The sequence below is a fragment of the Rhinatrema bivittatum genome, chromosome 2, assembly GCF_901001135.1.
Source record: "Rhinatrema bivittatum chromosome 2, aRhiBiv1.1, whole genome shotgun sequence".
Classification (NCBI taxonomy): Eukaryota; Metazoa; Chordata; class Amphibia; order Gymnophiona; family Rhinatrematidae; genus Rhinatrema; species Rhinatrema bivittatum.
This window is the reverse complement of record NC_042616.1, coordinates 621,876,254-621,897,502: the sequence shown is the minus strand read 5'-3', so window position 1 is coordinate 621,897,502 and position 21,249 is coordinate 621,876,254. Positions and strand designations below refer to the sequence as shown.

General features: G+C 40.7%; 1 protein-coding gene across 6 annotated transcripts in view; it reads right to left on the bottom strand.

The window, feature by feature from the left end:
- MAPRE2 (microtubule associated protein RP/EB family member 2) overlaps positions 1–21,249 on the bottom strand; it is a 317,614-nt gene that overhangs the window by 91,132 nt on the left and 205,233 nt on the right. For all 6 annotated transcript variants that reach the window (XM_029591235.1, XM_029591238.1, XM_029591236.1 and 3 more), the window contains one exon: positions 8,875–9,002. In XM_029591235.1, the coding sequence (XP_029447095.1) occupies positions 8,875–8,995 (121 nt within the window). In that variant the 5' untranslated portion in view covers positions 8,996–9,002. The remainder of the gene's footprint in view (positions 1–8,874; positions 9,003–21,249) is intronic.

Here is a 21,249-nt window from a genome sequence, read left to right as displayed (position 1 = left end):
CCCCTGCAGTTGAAGCTATTCTGGATATGCGTGAAGCCTCAGCTTTTCTTATTCCCCTGCTGTTGAAGCAGAGAGCTATGCTGGAAATGCTTGATGTATCAGCCTTTCTCCCATGCCATGAAGCAGAGAGCCATGCTGGATATGCATCGAAAGCGAAGTATCAGGCACATTTGGTTTGGGGTAGTAACCGCCGTAATAAGCCAGCTACTCCCCGCTTTGTGAGTGCGAACCCTCTTTTCTTCTCCCCTGCCGTTGAAGCAGAGAACTATGCTGTATATGCTTGGAAAGTGAAGTATTAGGCTTATTTGGTTTGGGGTAGTAACCGCCGTAACAAGCCAGCTACTCCCCTCTTTGTGATTGCAAATCCTTTTTTCCACATTTCCTCTTGCCGTTGAAGCTTAGAGCGATGTTGGAGTCACAGTAAGCATCTGTATGTTTATTTAATAAGGGTATTGTCTCCGGGCAGTAGCCATCGTTCTGGCACCCACTCTACATTGGCGGTCTCTTGACAAGTAATGGCTAATTCAGTCTGCTTATCAAAGTAAAATTTTTTTTCTTTAAATAGCACTGTAAAGTGCTGTTTAGGGACTGCAGAAGCAGTGAGGCAACTTTAAAGAGAAAGGTTACAAAAATGTTCTCACAACAATATAGGGATTAAAGGTATTCATCCATGCTAGTGCTTGGACCAAAAAAAAGACAGGGGACTCATGAAACAATTCCCGTGCAGGATCTCCCACACATGCTCAGTAAAGCAAAAGCTCTACTAGCTAAGAGAGACAGGTACATGCAGTGCCATTGGATGCATCACCCACAAGTCATAGCTAATTCTGCCCTGCTTGCTGATAGAGAAAATTCCTGCTGTCTCCTGTGGTAAAACCAGTTCAACTAGTCTGGCCTCTAAGAAGGAGGAAAGTTCTTTGTATAATAATTCCTGATGGCTAGATGTGGACCAAGACCCTCTCAGTGGGCAATCTGGTGTTTGGTTTTTGTTTGTTTTTGTTTTTTTATTTTACAATAGATAAAACCTATGGGCTGGATTTTGAAAGGGTTACGCATGCCAGGCCCACGTTATAAAACCGGACGCACATGTACGCCCGCGCGCACGTTTTAAAATCTACCCCTATATTTGTTCCATATCATACTGAGATCCAGCTGTCCTAGGTTATACTGAGTGAACGGTTTACATAAAACCTCAGCCTTCCTCCTACAGGAAGATTCTTCAGAATTAATATTTGGACACAAACTATGGGCCTCATTTTCTAAAGTATTGCAGGCCTGCGATACTTTAGGGAATGAAGGGCGGGGGGCCGAAACGGAGGGCGGGCCTGCACTAGCCGGCAGCGATCGCACCGTCATTGTGCGATTGCTGCCGGTTTCGCACCCAATAGCGCCACCATAGGAGGTGTAGCTATTTGGCACGAACTCGGGACGCGAAAAGGGCCTTACCTTTTCGTTGTCCGCAGCATCTTCGCGGAGTCGGCCTCAGTGACGCCCCGACTCCTCCTCTTCTGGGGCCGACTCCGCCCCCAATTTGGTATCGCGTGCCATTCGTTTAGAAAATAAGGCCCTATGTCTTCTTGGATCCAGTCAAACCCTATCCTAGATTCTGTGTATGGGAAGCTAACTGTAGTTTCGAGGCCCTCTGCTATCTAAGATGAGAGCCAGGTCCTTGCTGCTGTTAATGAGGACAGAGGGGCAGAAGATAATATCTCTTCTATGGCTAGAAGTGCCTCCTCAGCATCCACTCAAATATCTCTAAGATGATGCATAGGGTGAACAGAAATGGTTATAGAGTGTCAGGCCAAGGGTCAGCAAGGCACAGAACATGGCTCCAGGCTGAATTTAAACTTTGGTATTTTATTTCTCAGTCTCCAATAAGGTTACTTCAGCATATAAATCAAACAAAACAGAGCACAGGCTGCTACTGCTGGTCTGCAGTATAGACAAGTGAATACAAGGCTTCCACAATACAAGATATAATATTCACATGGATTCTAGTCACAAGGTATACTGGTTATGGACCTGGATCCAAGGCAATAGTCTAGTTTAAGGATTCTGGATAAGGTAGAGGGTTTTCTCTGGAATTCAAACATAGGTCTCCTCCCTGGAGCTCTCATGTTGCCAGGAAAACTGGGATAGTCTCAATTATCCCTTATTTTTATTTATTTATAAATTTTTATATAGCGTCATTCAGTATTCTATCATAAATGGTTTACTATCAGTCAGAAAATAAGTCATACAACATAAATCATAAAAATACTAAATGTATAATACTAACAATAAAATAAAATATAGTACAATTAGTAAAATAATATATAAAAGATAAAGTTAACTAACGAGAATTTAAAATTAGGCCTCAGACTCTGAAAAAATTGTTATGTACTTTCTGCAATGATGAAACAACTTAAACCTGTCTTAAGCTTTTTTAAATAGCCATGTCTTTAGATCTCTTTTAAAGATCTTAACATCTGTCTTTTGGTCTTAGTTCATCCAGCAAACTGTTCCATAACTTTGGACCTGCCATTGAGATCACTCTTGACCTTACCTCACTAACGGGCCGATTCAGTAAAAATCGCGGGAGAGTGCCTGCTCTCCCGGCGTGTGCACAGGCCACTCTCCTGTGTGCGTGATTTAGTAACTTATTTAAATTAGGGCCCACGGTAAAAAGAGGCGCTAGGGACACTAGCGCGTCCCTAGCACCTCTTTTTTGAGAGAAGCGGCGGCTATCAGCGAGTTTGACAGCCGACGCTCAATTTTGCCAGCGTCTCTTCTCAAACCTGCTGACAGCCACAGGTTCGGAAACTGGGCGCCGGCAAAATTGAGCATCTGGTTTTCAACCGCGAGCTGCGGGCCCATTTAAAATTTTTTTTTTTTTAACTTTTGGGACCTCCGACTTAATATCGCCATGATATTAAGTCGGCGCTGGCAGAAATTAACGCCTACCTTTGGGTAACGCCTACCTTTGGGTAATGCCTACCTTTGGGTAATGCTAATTTCTTAAAGTAAAATGTTTCCTAATTTTAAATTCTTAATTAAATTCTTAAAGTAAAATTGAAAAATTTAAAAATTTAAAATTAAAAAATTCTTAATTAAATTCTTAAAGTAAAATTAAAAAATAAATGTCTCTTTTGATCTTTTTAGTATCTCAGCCCCTGAGGAAGAAGGATAAAAATACTTCGAAACACCAACGGTGTCGGGCAAGATTGAGCGAGCCTAGGATGCTCTTAAAATTCGGGCTAATTGGAAAGTAGCAAGGCGCAAAATAACTCGCCTTGAGGACTACACTAATGAGATAAGTACAACTATCCAAGTTGATCAAACTTCTGGAGAATTTTGTTTCTTTTAAAAAAAGAAAAAAAGAAGAAAAGAAAAATGATTCAAAAAATTCTCAAAAAATACTCTTGTTAAAAATTTGCTTTAAGTAAGCTATTTATAAGCGGCAGTGTTTAACCACAGTTCTATAAACGGTTACCCTGTGATTGGACTTTGAATGGGCAGCCAGAGTTTTTCTCGGCATAAAAATTACCAACGCTAAATTAGCGGAGAAATATATTAGCCCACCTATGAGGGTAAACCAATGAACTGTGTTTCATTTTGTGACTTTCTTTTCTAAATAGTTATTTTAAGTCACATATATTCCAGTTTAATTCTAGAATAGCATCTGCGCCCAATTGCCAACGATGTGGCTTCTAATCAGGGACCTTGTCTCATGCCTTTTGGGCGTGTCCGCGGATCCAGTCTTTTTGGCGTAAGGTGGCTCATTACTTGGAATTAGTGCTAGAGCTACCCATTCCTCTTTCCTATTATTGGTTACTTTTTGGCTACATTTCGCCATTGCGGGTGAGAGTTCTAGGATCCCGATTGTTCATTCAAAAAGACTGCTTAGTGGCAAAAAAGATCATTCTTACCTCTTGGAGAGAAACTACTAGTCCCTCTTACTGGGCCTGGCATAACAGTTTACATCATTTGATGCAAATGGAAGCTTCTACTGTGAGACTTTCACTGAGGCAGAAGAAGAAATTTTTGGACATTTAGGATTTGTATTTACAGAGACTTCCTCATCGTGTACGCAGTTTGATCATCAAGGAGTGAAAGTGTTATTGTGAATTCCCATAGTTTCTGACATTATGATATATTGCTATGCTATAGGTAGCTGCTCACTGGATATAAGATTCTCAGACTCCTTGGGGTAAGGGTGGGGGTGGGGGGAAGTGGTAATGTTGAAGCATGTTGTTTTCTCCTGCTATTTACATCTTGTTTGTCAGGGGGCATCTCAGGAACCCATTGTCCTCTGTTTATTGTACTATTATATGTAAAATTAATAAAAATCGTTTTACATAAAAAGAGGAGGCGTACACTGAAGGTCGTGTGTTACCACAGTTGTTTAATGAGATGGTGCGAGGGATGTATCCAAGTTCAGCATCCCGGGTATCTGCACATAATGGTCTTCAGGCTGACAGACCTTGTTTCTTAGAACCAATGGGGACGGGGACACACAGGGCAAAATGTAATGAGTGTTTCTTATTATATGATGATTCTAGCTGCAACTTTCTGAGCTATGTTTTATACAATGCAGGTTCTGCGTAACCTATGTTTTTCATGTTATGTGTTATACACTCAATAAAAATCATTTTATACTAAAAGAGGAGGATTATTTAAACTTAGGTTCCTGTGTAATAATATAATCTGTTTTTTAGATTTAATACCAGTTTCATATGTGATAATTGTTTTATAGCTGAAATGTAAATATTCACAAATTTTAAGGTATTTTCTATTGAGTCTTTTATTGGTACCAGATATTGAATGTCATCTGCGTACAAATAATGTGTGATTCCCAGTCCTGCTAATAATTGGCATAATGGTAACATATAGATGTTGAATAGTGTTGCCAACAAGGAAGATTCCTTGCGGTACTCTAGATTCCAGCCAAACTTTTTCTGAGATTGAGGAGTTAAACTGTACTTGAAAGGAGCAATTTTGTAAATATGAATTAAACCATTGTATTGTTCCTACTAAGCCAATTTCTGAGAGTCTCTGGAGTAAAATTTGATGATTTACCGTATCAAACGCAGCTGATAAGTCGAGCAGTATTAAGAGATAAGACTGACCTGCGTCAAACCCTCTTAATATTTTATTTACAAGGCAAGTAATAATGATTCCTTATTAAAGTGTTTTCTGAACCCAAATTGTGAAGAGAAAAGAATATTTCCTTCACGATGTTCAGTTAATTGAAGTTGTACCACTCTTTCTAATATTTTTTATATAAACGGGAGTTTAGGGATTGGTCTATAGTTTTCAAAAATGGTAGGATCAGCATTTTGGGTTTTTTTTTTTTTTAGAACAGGCCTAACCACTACACATTTAAGGGGTAGGGGAATCTTACCCTCAGTGAGTGAGAGGGTTATAATTCTTGTTATAGAAGGTGCAATTATTTCAGAAGTTAATTTTAAGGCTGAGATAGGGATTGCATCTATTGGATGAGTAGCCGAATTCAAATTTTTTATCTTCGATTCAACTTCTAATATGGAGATAGTTTCAAATGAAGACCAGTTTGAAATGGTATTTGGGTTTAAAATAATTGATCTTTAGCTGCGGAAATATCATTAAGAAGCTTTTGTATCTTTTTCACAAAAAAGTAAGCTGATTAAATTTATCACCATTCAACACTAAAGGGTCCCCTAATGAACATTTTGTCAGATTTTGGACTGTCGAAAAAAGCACTCTAGGATTAAATTTATAATTATAATTTTTTTTTGCAAATAATTCTTTTTTAGTGGTATTAATTAACAATCTATATTTGGCAAGAGAAGCTCTGTGGTTGCCTAAATTTTGTACAGATGGGTCTTTTCTCCATAATCTTTCCTTTTGCCCGAGTAGATGTTTTGAGTCTCTAATTTTATTAGTATACCAAGTTTTATTTATTCTGTTTTTTTTTTTTTGTTTGTTTTTTAAACTTTTGGTAATGACCGGGTTGAGTTTCTCTGCAAAAAGTGTAGTATCATCAAATCCAGATGTGGTGGCTTTATCGAAATTAGAGAAGTTGATATTGTTTTGGACTTCGGACAGTTTTTTTTTAAGTAGATCAGCCTCAAATAGTTTACAAAATGAAAAAGTCATATCGATGTTATGATTATTCTGAAAATTAATAATAAAAGACATAGTAGTCTGGATCAGGTTGTGATCTGACCATGGAACCGGTGTATAATTAACAGCATAATGAGTAGCAATATCCTTATTTATGAACAATAAATCTAGGGAATGTCCGATTTTATGAGTGGGCTTATTCACAATTTGCTCCCAGCCCATTGCTGATAAAGTGTTAAGAAAAATGTGGAGAGGTATCAACATGAAGATTAAAATCAAAAAGTATTATTGAAAGAACGTCTTTATCTAGATTATTAGCTATCAGTTTAATGACTGGTGAAGAGTTATTGTCTGGCAGACCTGGGGGGCAGTAAAACAGGCATACTTGACGTGAAGCTCTTTGGATTTAAATAGACCAACTTCATAAGGTGTACAAATTGAAACAGGTATTAGTTTCAAATTAAATGCTTTTTGCTAGCAACATTAAACCGCCTCCCCTGCGATTCTTTCTGATAATTGAAAAAACGTTGTGACATGTATTATCAATTTGATTAATTAAAAAACTGAATTATTCTCTTTAAGCTATGTTTCTGTCATGAATCTTTAAGAAACAATATGAATCTTCAGGGGCAGGGTTACAGGTCTCAGTTGAAAGAAGGTATAAAAGCCTTATCAGCTTGCTTGGATGCAACTGAAGAGATCCACTTTGTAGCTCAAGGGCAGATTTCCAGCACTTCAATGGGGCATACTCTGGTTTAGAAACTGGCTTGGGTCTTTTTATTGTTGTATCAGCCCGCCCTCCCCCCCTTCCTAAGAATGACCACTGGGTATTTCAAATAATCACTGGGATCTAAGGTCAACCACTGGGGACTACAACCTTTAGATAAGGCTTGGTTTAAGTACATGGTAACTCATTCAGATAATACTAATACATGATTTAGAACTGGAGTCCCTGCATTGGCAACTTCTTATGATGTAAACATAGGCATCAATCAAAATCAAAGCAAAGGCAAAGTTTGGCTGAGAGTCAAGGGCAAAGTCCCACTTGGTGGCAATACGAGCTGTAGTGTCTCACTAGGCCATACAGTCCAGTGCTGATTCAGTGATAAGTTGAGACAGCATGCTCAGCAGTCGTGCACTAGCATGGAGTCTGGAGTGGCTTGGAATAGGGCTTCTGGAGTCACCTGAATTGGACACAGGTGGAGCAAGTCCTCTGAAGTCAATAGGAATGGACTCAGGCGATGCAGACCTTTCTGAAGTTATTGAGACTGGACTCAGGAAGAACAGACTCACCAAAACTGGATTAAGGAGGAACAGACCCTCTGAAGTTTCCATTAACATGATATTAGGTGCCGAATACAAAGCTGCTGCATAGAACTCCAGGCCTCCATATCATACCTGAGGCTATGTAACAAGGTTCAGGCTCATACAGGTCTAGGCATGGCTCACATGTAAAGGAATGGTTACCAATATTCAGGGCAAAATCACTGCAAAGCTAGAGCAAGGTTTAGAGCCAGGAATGAAATGGATCTGGAATCATAACTTGGAGTCAGAAAAAAGCTCAGAAAATAAGATCCAGGCTCTCACTGAGCACTAACTGGACTGGGTGAGAGTGGGAGGGGGGGGGGAGGGAGTGGGGAAAGGAGAGAGGGAAGGTGTTAGTTAAAAGCAGCAAAAGAGTAGTTCCTTTCAGCTGAGATACAGAAAAAAATAGTCTTTTCACAAGTAAAGCTAAGCCCTTCACTGGAAAAGTAAAGTAAGAGCACAGGTAGTGGTTTGATTTGCACTGGGGACAGAGTGAGGTTCTCAGCAAAACTGTCAGGCTAGGGATTGCAAGGCAGAGGACTCAGATCCAGGCTGAATTTAAACTCTAGTGTTTTATTATCAGACTCAAAGTTACTTAAATCAAACATAAAACACTCACAGACCGCTATCGCTTGTCTGCAGCACAGAAGTGAGCACAACGCTTTTGCAGTTTCAAAGTATTGAACGCACATGGATACCAGGCACAAAATACATCAGTTCTGGGTTCACGGTACAGGACTAGAAAGAAAGTAATGGCTCAAGGATTCTGGCCAAGGCAGAGAGTTACAGAGTTTCCGTCTGGGATCCATAGCTGGCACTCTTCCCTGCTATACCAAGGGAGAAATCAATTGCGAGGGGGGGAGGCATAATCATGTGTACTTAGAAAACAAATACCCTTATTGTTCCCAAGAATTTTCCTCTCCTGCTGTTCTAATCAGAGAGCAGCACAGCAGGCATTTCTTGTTCAGAATTACTAGTGTTTATATTGCAAGCTTGGTTTTAGGTTTATTACCTTACTAATTAATTATTTTGATGCAAACTACCTTTACATTTCAAATTGTACTAAGGAAAAGGGATCTTTTGCTAGTAAATGTATCTGCCCCTTCACCTTTCCAATTCTGCCTACCTTTTTTTTTTTACCTGGTGTCTAGTAAGTGGCTGTTTTCATTTTATACCAGAGAAGTGTGACATTTTAGAGGACGGGCTGACAACAGCACTTTAATATCTGTCTTTTTCCCTAATGCACACAAAACTGCACCTGTAAATACAATCAAATAAGAGAATGAACAAGGAAATGTATATTTCCCTGACTGGCAAGCACCTCATCGATTTTTGACATCCATATTTTATACAAGCAGAAAAGTGAAATTTGTCTTCAGAGCTCTCCATAAATCCTGAATCACCACATTGCGCACCACTTGTTTTTGCTGATATATAAGGGCATGTTTCAAGGGTTGACATGAACAGTTTAAATCAAGTTGTTACCTGAACAGAGCTGTTCAACTTTTGTGTAGTTTAAACATACTATGTCGTTAACCCATGCAATGATGTCATGTCTGCTCATAGTCTCTTGGGTTATAGAAGTAGAATACACGTTGACCGCCATTCCCCAACTGAAACAAAAATACACACATCAATTGTGTTAATTTTCTAGACCATTTATACCTTAACAGCATAATAGCAGCATGGTAAGTAATTCAAACTTATTACTAACAGACCTTAAATAATATTCTCCTTGTTTTGTTTGCTATTCCCAAGTTATAAAACATACAAAATATGTAAATAGCTTTTAATTTAAATACAGCAGAATGCTGGCACATGAGAAAGAAAAAAAATAAGGCAGCGGGTATGATAGAGAGGATACCATGTTGAATGTGACAAGGACAGCAACAAAAAATCAGGAAAAGGCCACAAAGAGAAGGTGAGGAAAAAAAGACTGATGTCTGGACATGTGGAAACAAGAAATGAACATGACAGTGACAAAGGTACTGGAAATTCAAATAAAAGATAAAAGGACCAAAGGAAGACATGTGTCAATACTGTCCACCAGGACATTAGAAGCCTGGGGCTCAAGGAAGGAAACTGCATCTGACAGGGTGGAATGGAAGAGGGTGGCTAGGATCGCAAACTCCACGAGTGGAAAACAAATGCCAGACCAAAAAAACAGGTAAAAAGAAGTGACTCAGTTTATGTGAAAGTGTTCTTTAGTTCTAAATGTTCTAATAGAATTTTTGCAAAGCACAATTTGCTAACATGCACAAAACACCAATTACTAGTTAAAAGCATACTAAAATACCAGTCATTTATGTACTTCAAATTAAAAAACAAAACAAAACCAAAAAACCTTACAAAAGCAGATTGTTGGGACAGTCTCGTATCTCAGGCCACAGAAGAGATGGACAAGGGCTGTTACTACCCCATGGCCACAAAGCAGCACAGAGGGTGAACACCAGAGAAGTGCCCTTGCAAACCTTGGGTCAAATGTCTACTGCTAGGGGAACAGGGGAGGGTGATCTAACAGAGAAAAGAAAGATAGAAAAGCGGGACAAAACCTGCCAAGGACTCAAATATTTGCTGAGTTATACTATGCACTGCACAAAAGCATGTTTCAGAAACTCATCTCATTTCCAAACCCTGGGACATAGCAGCCACTGAGGCCGTCTCGGCTTCCTCTGTCACAACCCACCTGCCCTCCACCACCTCCATCTTGTTTCCCAACCCTGGGACACATAGCCAGCGAAGCTTTCTCCCAACCAGGCCTCCTCTCCACAACACACTCACCTGCCTTTTCAAACAGGCAGACGTGGGGGAAGACTGGCATCAGTAGTAGCTACTTAGAATATCCTTTACTTAGGACAAGATTTTGTGCATAGGGAGTGCCGACCCAAATAATCCACAAAAATCAACGACTGTACTCCCAATAATAACCAACATTCATATGACGCAACTTTAAAGGTGATGTTTGACCATCATATTAGGCATCATCGTATAGTAGTGTAGACTTTAGTACTCTGCCTTACTTATAAACATAGGTCGATTTTCAAAATATTTTTTCAAGAATTTTTTTTGCTTCTATAAACAGTCTTTCACCACTAAAATGACACTATTTTCTCTTAATAATTGCAATTATATATCCTGTAACATCAGGGCTTGCTAGAGACAAAGTTCCTGGATGTAATAAATGACTGCTTCATGGAGCAATTGGTTCAGGATCCAACAAGAGAGGGAGCTATTTTAGATTTAATTCTTAGTGGCACGCAGGATTTGGTGAGAGAGGTAGCGGTGGCAACAGTGATCATAACATGATCAAATTTAAACTAGTAACTGGAAGGGGGACAATAAGTAAATCTGCAGCTCTAACACTAAACTTTCAAAAAGGGAAACTTTGATAAAATGAGGAAAATAGTAAGAAAAAAAATGAAAGGTGCAGCTGCAAAGGTTAAACGTGTTCAACAGGCATGGACATTGTTTAAAAGTACAATCCTAGAGGCACAGTCCATATGTATTCCACACATTAAGAAAGGTGGAAAGAAGGCAAAACGATTACAGTCATGGTTAAAAGGTGAGGTGAAAGAGGCTATTTTAGCCAAAAAAAACATCCTTCAATAATTGGAAGAAGGATTCATCTGCAGAAAATAGGACATAAGCATTGTCAAATTAAGTGTAAATCATTGATAAGACAGGTGAAGAGAGAATTTGAAATGAAGTTGGCCATAGAGGCAAAAACTCATAATAAAAACTTTTTAAAATATATCCGAAGCAAGAAACCTGTGAGGGAGTCGGTTGGACCATTAGATGACCGAGGGGTTAAAGGGGCTCTTAGGGAAGATAAGGCCATTGCAGAAAGACTAAATTAATTCTTTGCTTCCGTGTTTACTAATGAGGATGTTGGGGAGAACCCAGTTCTGGAGATGGTTTTCAGGGGTGATGAGTCAGACGAACTGAACGAAATCACTGTGAACCTAGAAGATGTAGTAGGCCAGATTGACAAACTAAAGAGTAGCAAATCACCTGGACCGGATGGTATGCATCCTAGGGTACTGACGGAACTAAAAAATGAAATTTCTGATCTATTAGTTAAAATTTGTAACCTATCATTAAAACCATCCATTGTACCAGAAGACTGGAGGGTGGCCAATGTAACCCCAATATTTAAAAAAGGCTCTAGGGGCAATCCGGGTAACTACAGACCAGTGAGCCTGACATCAGTGCCAGGAAAAATAGTGGAAACTATTCTCAAGTTCAAAATCGTAGAGCATATAGAAAGACATGGTTTAATGGAACACAGTTAACATGGATTTACCCAAGGGAAGTCTTGCCTAACAAATCTGCTTCATTTTTTTGAAGGGGTTAACAAACATGTGGATAAAGGTGAACCGGTAGATGTAGTGTATTTTGATTTTCAGAAGGGGTTTGACATAGTCCCTCATGAGAGGCTTCTAAGAAAACTAAAAAGTCATGGGATAGGAGGCGATGTCCTTTTGTGGATTACAAGCTGGTTAAAAGACAGGAAACAGAGTAGGATTAAATGGTCAATTTTCTCAGTGGAAAAGGGTAAACAGTGGAGTGCCTCAGGGATCTGTACTTGGACCGGTGCTTTTAAATATATATATATAAATGATATGGAAAGGAATACGATGAGTGAGGTTATCAAATTTGCGGATGATACAAAATTATTCAGAGTAGTTAAATCACAAGTGGACTGTGATACATTACAGGAGGGCCTTGCAAGACTGGAAGATTGGGCATCCAAATGGCAGATGAAATTTAATGTGGCCAAGTGCAAGGTGTTGCATACAGAGAAAAATAACCCTTGCTGTAGTTACACGATGTTAGATTCCATATTAGGAGCTACCACCCAGGAGAAAGATCTAGGCATTATAGTGGATAATACTTTAAAATCGTCGGCTCAGTGAGCTGCAACAGTCAAAAAAGCTAACAGAATGTTAGGAATTATTAGGAAGGGAATGGTTAATAAAACGGAAAATGTCATAATACCTCTATATCATTCCATGGTGAGACCGCACCTTGAATACTGTGTACAATTCTGGTCGCCGTATCTCAAAAAAGATATAGTTGCGATGGAGAAGGTACAGAGAAGGGAAACCAAAATGATAAAGGGGATGCAACAGCTCCACTATGAGGAAAGGCTGAAGAAGTTAGGGCTGTTCAGCTTGGAGAAGAGACAGCTGAGGGAGGATATGATAGAGGTCTTTAAGATCATGAAAGGTCTTGAACGAGTAGATATGACTTGATTATTTACACTTTTGAATAATAGAAGACTAGGGGGCACTCCATGAAGGTAGCAAGTAGCACATTTAAGACTAAATCGGAGAAAGTTTTTTCACACTCAACGCACAATAATGTTGAGATTACTTACCTGATAATCTCGTTTTCCTTAGTGTAGACAGATGGACTCAGAACAAGTGGGTATAGTGTGCTCGTGCTAGCAGTTGGAGACTGATCTGACGTCAGCACGGGTACATATACCCCCACAGGAAGTGAGACAATTCAGTAATCTTCCTTGCAAAAGCTGGTATGGATATATGTGTACTGACGATCAATGAAATAGTGAAAACAGGATTCCCCTGACCGACTGATAGTAGCTGGAGACCGCCAGCATTCCCAACCGGAAGGCGTCGACACCTGGTAGAGTGGATGCACTCATGTAAGAAGTGATAAGGCTTACCTTGAATCGGTGAAACCACTGTATACCGGCAGCCGGGCAGGATGCCGAGTCCATCTATACACTAAGGAAAACGAGATTATCAGGTAAGTAATCTCAACATTTCCTAGCGTGTAGCCAGATGGACTCAGAACAAGTGGGATGTACAAAAGCTTTACTCCCCGACTGGGTGGGAGGCTGCTTGAGGACCGCGTAGGACTGCCCTTGCAAATGCTGTGTCCTCCCTGGCCTGGACATCCAGACGGTAGAATCTGGAGAAGGTATGGAGAGAGGACCATGTCGCTGCTTTACATATTTCTGCAGGCGACAGCATCCTATATTCTGCCCAAGATGTTGCTTGGGCTCTGGTAGAATGAGCCTTGACCTGTAGAGGTGGTGACTTCCCGGCCTCTACGTAGGCCACTCTGATAACTTCTTTAATCCAGCGGGCGATAGTGGGCCGAGAGGCCGCTTCTCCTTAGATTCGGCCACCAGACCGAGGCGTAGCTTCCGAGGGATCACGGAAATCACCCCGGGAAACTCAACTGGGGGAGGGACCCGAGGGTATCACCGCAGGAGTGCGGGGCTCGTTGTCTGTAGAAGTTTAGTAAGTAGAATATAGAAGTAGAAAGTAGAAAGTAGTATTGGAAAACACGCTCAGCGAGCGTGCAGGCACTCCAAACTGCTTTGGAGATGGAAATTACTGAATTGTCTCACTTCCTGTGGGGGTATATGTACCCGTGCTGACGTCAGATCCGTCTCCAACTGCTAGCACGAGCACACTATACCCACTTGTTCTGAGTCCATCTGGCTACATGCTAGGAAAAGCTCTGGAATTTGTTGCCAGAGGATGTGGTTAGTGCAGTTAGTGTAGCTGGGTTCAAAAAAGGTTTGGATAAGTTCTTGGAGAAGTCCATTAATGGCTATTAATCAAGTTTACTTAGGGAATAGCCACTGCTATTAATTGCATCAGTAGCATGGGCTCTTATTAGTGTTTGGGTTATTGCCAGGTTCTTGTGGCCTGGTTTGGCCTCTGTTGGAAACATGATGCTGGGCTTGATGGACCCTTGGTCTGACCCAGCATGGCAATTTCTTAAGTTCCTATGTTCTAACATCTTGACTTTCTTGCAAGAAAATGATTTCTACTATTCACAGATAAGTCAAGATGTTGGATATATAATTGTAATTATTAAGAGAAAATAGTGTCATTTTAGTGGTGAAAGACTTTATAGAAGCAAAAAAAATTCTTGAAAAAATATTTTGAAAATTGATCTATGATTATAAGTAAGGCAGAGTACTAAAGTCTACAGTACTATACAATGATGCCTAATATGATGGTCAAACATCACCTTTAAAGTTGTGTCGTATGAATGTTGGTTATTATTGGGAGTACAGTCGGTGATTTTTGTGCATCAGTAGTAGCTATACACAGGTCCCATTGATCATCCCTAATCCTTTGTCACCTTGCATGCATTATGAGCAAGCACACACATGCCAGGCTCAAGGTGCCTGCATCATTCACAAGGACAGACAAGCAAACTTTCAACAGGCGCTATAGCAAAATGCCATCTAATCTTTTATATTTCTAGACTGACTTTACTATTTTAATTCAAGGCAGTTTACAATATCTTTTCAGGTAAAATTCCCTGCCCTAGAGCTTATATCTAAGTAGGTACCTGAGGCAACAGAAGATAAAATGACTTGCCCAAAATCACATTGAATGTCAGTGGAAAAACTGGTTTGAACATTGGTTTCCCTGGTTCTCAGCCCATCATTCTAATCATAAGGCCATTCCTTCAAAATATCACTGTAAGTTGTGAGATACTGTATGTCACAAAGAAAATCTTCCTCAATGCAGTCTTTAGATGGAATAACTTGTATCAGCAGTCTGCAGTACATTTTCAAGTTGAAGTGTGACAGCCAGCACAATTTTTGTATGTCCAAGATGAACAGCTGGCTCTTCTATGGCTTCATAATTTTCTATACTGGCTACCCTCCAATTTACAGGAGCATTTTAAGACTTTGCGATCGATTTATCAATCAGAAATAATGGCCCAGTCTGAGAGACAAATTTAAGTGGTGCACTCCAGCTCATTGCCTGTGATATAGTCAAGAGTGCGTTTCTGCATGGTCCAACATTCAAAGAGGGTGGTGGAGGATTCTCGGTAACTGGCCTTTTTCTCTGGAATAAGCTCTGGGAGGCACTCACATAGAAATCTTCTGGCTTTCAGAAAACACATTAAGACATTTATTTCCATGGTATTTAAATCATTCCTCGTGGCTTCTTTGCTGAAGTTATTGGTTTTTGTCTTAGATTTAGGTCCTAGCTTTTCTGAATGTGTTAATACATTATTTTTATTGTATCCTATTTGATATGGTATTTTATTTGAAGGCCAGGGAAGGTAGTTTATAAATATATTAAATAAAGTGAAGGCTTCTGAGAAGGGACATAGATTGGAACTCTTGAACCACAAAGTATTTAAGAGCCTAGGTCAGAGACGTCCTGGCGAGGAGAGCTGTTAACATTAGAAACATGGGCAGGCAACCTCCAGTCCTCATGGACATCAATCTGCTTGGGTTTTCAGGATATTCCGAATTTCAAATATTTTATTTGTAAACTGCTTTTCCAATGTTCAATGCTGTAAATATAGAGCAGCCATTAAAATGCAGTATAAATTGTTGTTCAACACTACACAAATGAAAGGTCCATATTCAGAAGTTAGCCATCTAAATGAATATTTGGATACTTATCTGGCTAAACCCTAGCCGGCTAATAAGTTAGCCATGTTATAGGGTCATAACTGGGAGGAGTTAAGTTGGTTAGCTAAGTTAACTGGCTACATTTAGCTGGTTAACTGCACTATACAATTAACTTTGCTATCCGGACTGTGTCTGAATGTGGACATCTTAATAAACAAAAATGCAAACACTATTACAATTAAAAAGCAACCATAAAGTAAATAAAACTACCAGACAAAATACAATAGAAGAGAGAACAAAAACAGCATAGATCGTACACAAAACAGGTCAATTGCCATACAAAACAGAAAACACTAATAAAAGATGTAACACACAAAGGAAATAAATCAGTACGATAAAAGAATACACGGATTAGTTATTACTTCCAAGAATAGTAAGCTCACCATATTCCCACCTACAAGGGTGAAATTGTTTTAAAAGCAGCAATAAAATCCACCATATTCCTTCAAAATTACCATTAATCTGCAAGCGCAGGACGTTTTAAAAACCACATTAAAAAAGCCAGGCTTTTAGTTGGCAGCAGAATGGCAAAGAAGGAAAAATTCAGTCTTACTTGTTAATTTCCTTTCCTTGAGTCCAACCAGCAGAGTCCAGACAAGTGGATTATACTCTCCCCCCTAGCTAATAGAGACAGAGGGCATGCCTTTTTCTCTATGACATAATCAATGGATAAAAGGGATGTGCAGGCTGTGCCCCTTGCCAGCAACCTTTTGTCAAAGAAATGGAGCAAGCCCCTAAACAAATAGTACCTTTACTCTTGCCAGGACAAGGGAACCTCCATCAGTATTCCTAAGCATGAGAGTGGAGAGGACGAAGCAGAACAAGTGACACAAAGTGGAGCCAGCTGCCTCCCTAAGGAAAAGGACTACAATCCCTATGCTCTCCAAATGATTGACAAAGGGAAAGGGAGCAGGAGATACATATATGCAGCTGCTGGGTTCCCAAACGGATCCTGGACTTGTCTAGCAGGACTTAAGGAAAAGAAATTAACAGACATGACTAAATTTCACCTTCCTTATCTTGCAGGAACAGCAGGAAGACCGAGCTGCTCTGATAATGCCTGCCCTGAATACATCTGCCTTGGCTTGTACATTCAATTTGAAATGTTTAACAAAGAACTGATTTAGAGAGATCCTCTGGAGCCACTACAAAGGATTCTGCCCATGATGATGTCCGGCCCCTTGTGGAATGAGTACGTAGCAACTCCGGCACCTCTCGGCCCTTTACAAGTATGCCAATGCAACTGCCCCCTTGATCCATTTGGCCAGAGTAGCCTTGGAAGCTGGTTCATCCCTAAGGGGACCACCAAAGAGAATGAATAGCCTACGTTTTCCGAAAGGGTTTCTTCATCTTCAGATATTTGAAAAGTATGGAGTCTGCTCTCTTTACTGTGACATTTGCTGCCCTGAAAGGCTTGCAGGGAGAGAGACCGATTCAAATGAAAGGGCAATATCACTTTTGTGAGAAAGGATGGAACTGACCAAAAGTTAACTGCATCAGAAAAGAACATCAGGTAGGAGTCTCTTCAAGACAGGGCCTGTAATTCCGAAATACATATTGGGCGTAGAAGGCCACCAGAAAAACAGTCTTCAAGGAAAGTATTTTTAGAGAAGCCTGTTTCAGAGGCTCAAAGGGTAAAACTACCAGTGCACTAAGGACAAAAACAAAGGGCAGATACACTTGACCCCTTGGAGGAAGCAGGCTGCATCTAAATGCGCAGCCACAGTACAACCTTTAATCTGACCTCTACAGCAGGAAATGGGTGCAATCTGAACACTAGTCCCTCTGAAGGAAAGCTAAGATGACCATGTCTGCCCTATAATGTGAAAATAAATAGCTCTTCACAATAGCTTTCAAAGAAGCACCATACCTGAACATATGCCATGGAAAGGGAGTTCTTACGTGCCCATAGCATCGTTGCAATAACTAAAAGTGAGAACCTCTTCCTATGCAAGTAAGCCCTCTCAAGGGCCAGGCTATAAGACAAAATGGAAATAGGTCCTCTATGTAAACTAGGCCATGAAATAGTAGGCCGCATCTGTCAGGTAGCCAAAGAGGGGGGCCTGATCAGCAGTCTTACCAGGTCTGCATATCAAAGTCTTTTGGCCAATCCAGAGCTACTGTATCACTGTGGACAAGTGTTCCTTTATCCTTTTCATGGTCCTACTTATGAGAGGCCAAGGCAAAAAGATAAAGCAACCTATCCTTTGGCCATGGCAGAATCAAGGCATTTAGGGATAGATTTTTAAAGGTGTGCGCGTGCTTCCCGGTGCGCACACATAGGTGCGCCGGCATGCACGTTAGAAAATCAGTGGGCCGTGCACGCGTGTGGGCGGCGTGTGCAAGGAGAGGAGACTTCCGCAATTTTTGCAAGGCAACGCATCCTGGCTTTCCCTAGTTCCCTCCCCCCCTACCTAACCTCCCTTCCCCACCCCTTAAGCCCTTTTTCCTACTTTTTTTTTTTTTTTTAATTTTTTTGCTCACTGCTCCGCTGGAGCAGAAGCAACTTGCGTGCACTGGCCTATTGCCAGCGCGCACTCTCCCGGCACAGCGGCAAATAACTGCTGTACTGGCCGCTTCCAGCCCCGCCCCCGGACCACCCCTCCCCACTCCCTCCCTTTCCTTGAGCCCTGCACTTCTGCGCATAATAGGGGTTACTCGCAATACTTGCGGCTCGTGCAAGGCCCGGCCACGCGCGTAGCCCCCATTTTTTACGCACATGGCCGTTTACAAATTCGGCGGTTTATTTGTTAGAGCCCCATTCCTTCCAATAACTGAAGAACCTGTCGAACTTGGAATTCATGCAAGTTGTCATCAATTCAATAAAGAGAATGTCCCACTGTCCACTATTAACTGGAAACACTCCCAGCTGAATTTCCACTCCCCAGGATCCAGAATGTTTCTGCTGAGAAAGACGGCCCCAACATTTTCCACTCCCATTATGTGAGTCACAGAAAAATAAGCCAAATTCTGCATCACCCACTGGAATAAAAAATTAAATTTATCTGATAATTTTCTTTCCTTTATTTTTGCTACCCTAGTCTAGAACACTTGGATTTGCCCCTCTTTCAGCCAATGGAGGCAGAGTTCAGTCTTTCTTTTTTTTTTTTTTTTTTTAATAATGACATTACTACAACTACATATGGCATGTTTGGAACCGGTTAAGACAGTATTCATCTGTCAAAGCTTATAAATTAATTTCTTTTTTAACAAATGAAATATCTTAAAAGAAGCATATTCATCATCATGGGCAGAATTAAGCACTGTTAGGTTCAACAGCTATTTGCAAAGCTGCAACTTGGTAAAATTTACATCCATTTTCCAAACTTTATATGTTTGATGTATTAGCTAAAGCAGATGCTGCCTACAGAGTAAGTGTCTTGAAAGTAGGTTGAACTACCCACCCAACTTAGTAGAGCTTTGGTACTCCCCAAGTGTTCTGGACTGGTATGGCAGAATGTCAAGGATGAAAAAATAAAAATTAACCTGATAATTTTCTCTCTTCTTTCTATTTCTTTTTATTGAATTTTAAACATATTAACAAATAGAATATTTTTCAGAACTGAAATATAGATCTTAGCAAAATAGCTTAAAGAAAACATAGATGTTCTATAACTATATTTTCCATTCATTCAAGGAAATATGGGGAAACCAGATGTGAAAGGAAGCAGTTATACAAAAGGAAAATAAACAAATATCAATACAAATGCTGTGTAGCTCACTCCACACTACTTAACTATACCAACCCACAGTGGTGGTTCCTAGGAATGAGAATCTAATAAGAGAGTAATTGATTGGGGTCATTAAATGTATACTTAGAATCTTTATACACAAGCATAGATCTACAAGGAAATCGTAGTACGAATTTTGCCCCTCTAGCAATTATCTCCCCCCTCATTGCAATGAACTTTCTTCTTCTAAGCTGGGTATTCCTTGCAATGTCTGGAAATATTTTAATCGGGTAACCGTAGAAATTCAATTTTTGAAATCGGAAAAAGGATATAAGAACATTGTCTCTCTCCATCGCAAATGTAAATTGAACCAACAAGGTAGCTCTTGTTTTTATATCCATCTCAAAAGATTTCTTATTTCTGCTACACCAGTCCAGAAAAGCAAATGTTGCTTACCTGTAACAGGTGTTCTCACAGGACAGCAGGATGTTAGTCCTCACCTATGGGTGACATCACAGGATGGAGCCCAATCACGGAAAACTTCTGTCAAAGTTTCCAAAACTTTGACTGGCCCCTACTGGGCATGCCCAGCATGGCACTAACCCTGCAGCCAGCAGGGGTCCCCCTTCAATCTTATTTGAAAGCTACAGGCAGTGCCGAAAAATAAAACAAAACGTTAAGAACCCAACACCGCGGGGCGGTGGGCAGGTTTCATGAAGACTAACATCCTGCTGACCTGTGAGAACACCTGGTGCAGGTAAGCAACATTTGCTTTCTCACAGGACAAGCAGGATGGTAGTCCTCACATATGGGTGAGTACCGAGCTGAGGATGTCCGAAAATGCACCAAATGTACCCAAAAGGCGGGCAACAGGCACAACTGGGGTGGAATTTGGTAGAGGGCATCCTGAACCGCACCGGGCAACTGGAAGGGTGTTGGTACTTCACATTGTAAATAGGTTACGAAGGACAGATTGGCCGAAGATGGAATCTTGTCTTCTGGCTTTGTCCAAGCAATAGTGGGCTGCAAAGGTGTGGAGAGAACTCCAGGTAGCAGCCCTGCAAATGTCAGGAAGCGGCACCGATCGTAGGTATGCTACTGAAGTCGCCATGGCCCTCGCAGAGTGTGCTTTAACACGGTCTTGGAATGGAATGCCCGCTTGCTGATAGCAGAAGGATATGCAGTCCGCCAACCAGGAGGAGAGAGTCTGTTTACCCACAGGCTTACCTAACTTGTTAGGGTGGAAAGAGACGAACAATTGAGTGCTTTCTCTGTGGGCAGCTGAGGCAAAAAACAACAAAGGGACAACCTTATAATAGAATATATCAATAAAATCTTTCCACGATATAAGGTTGTCCCTTTGTTTTTTAGCCTTGGCTACATGGGACTGCCTTCTGATTTGTTTTATTGGACCTTCCTGTGGGCAGCTGTACAGTCTAGGTAAAACGCTAGAGCCCGCTTACAGTCAAGGGTATGCAGAGCCTGTTCTCCTGGGTTGGCATGGGGCCTGGGAAAAAAGGTAGGTAGTATGATGGATTGATTGAGATGAAAATCCGAAACTACCTTAGGTAAGAATTTCAGGTGAGTGCGGAGTACCGCCCGGTCCTGCAGAAGTTTAGTGTAAGGCGGATAGGTAACTAGAGCCTGCAATTCACTAACTCTGCGAGCTGAAATGATTGCCAAAAGGAAAATCACTTTCCATGTGAGATACTGAAGTTCACAAGAGTGAAGAGGCTCGAATGGTGGTTTCATGAACTGACCCAG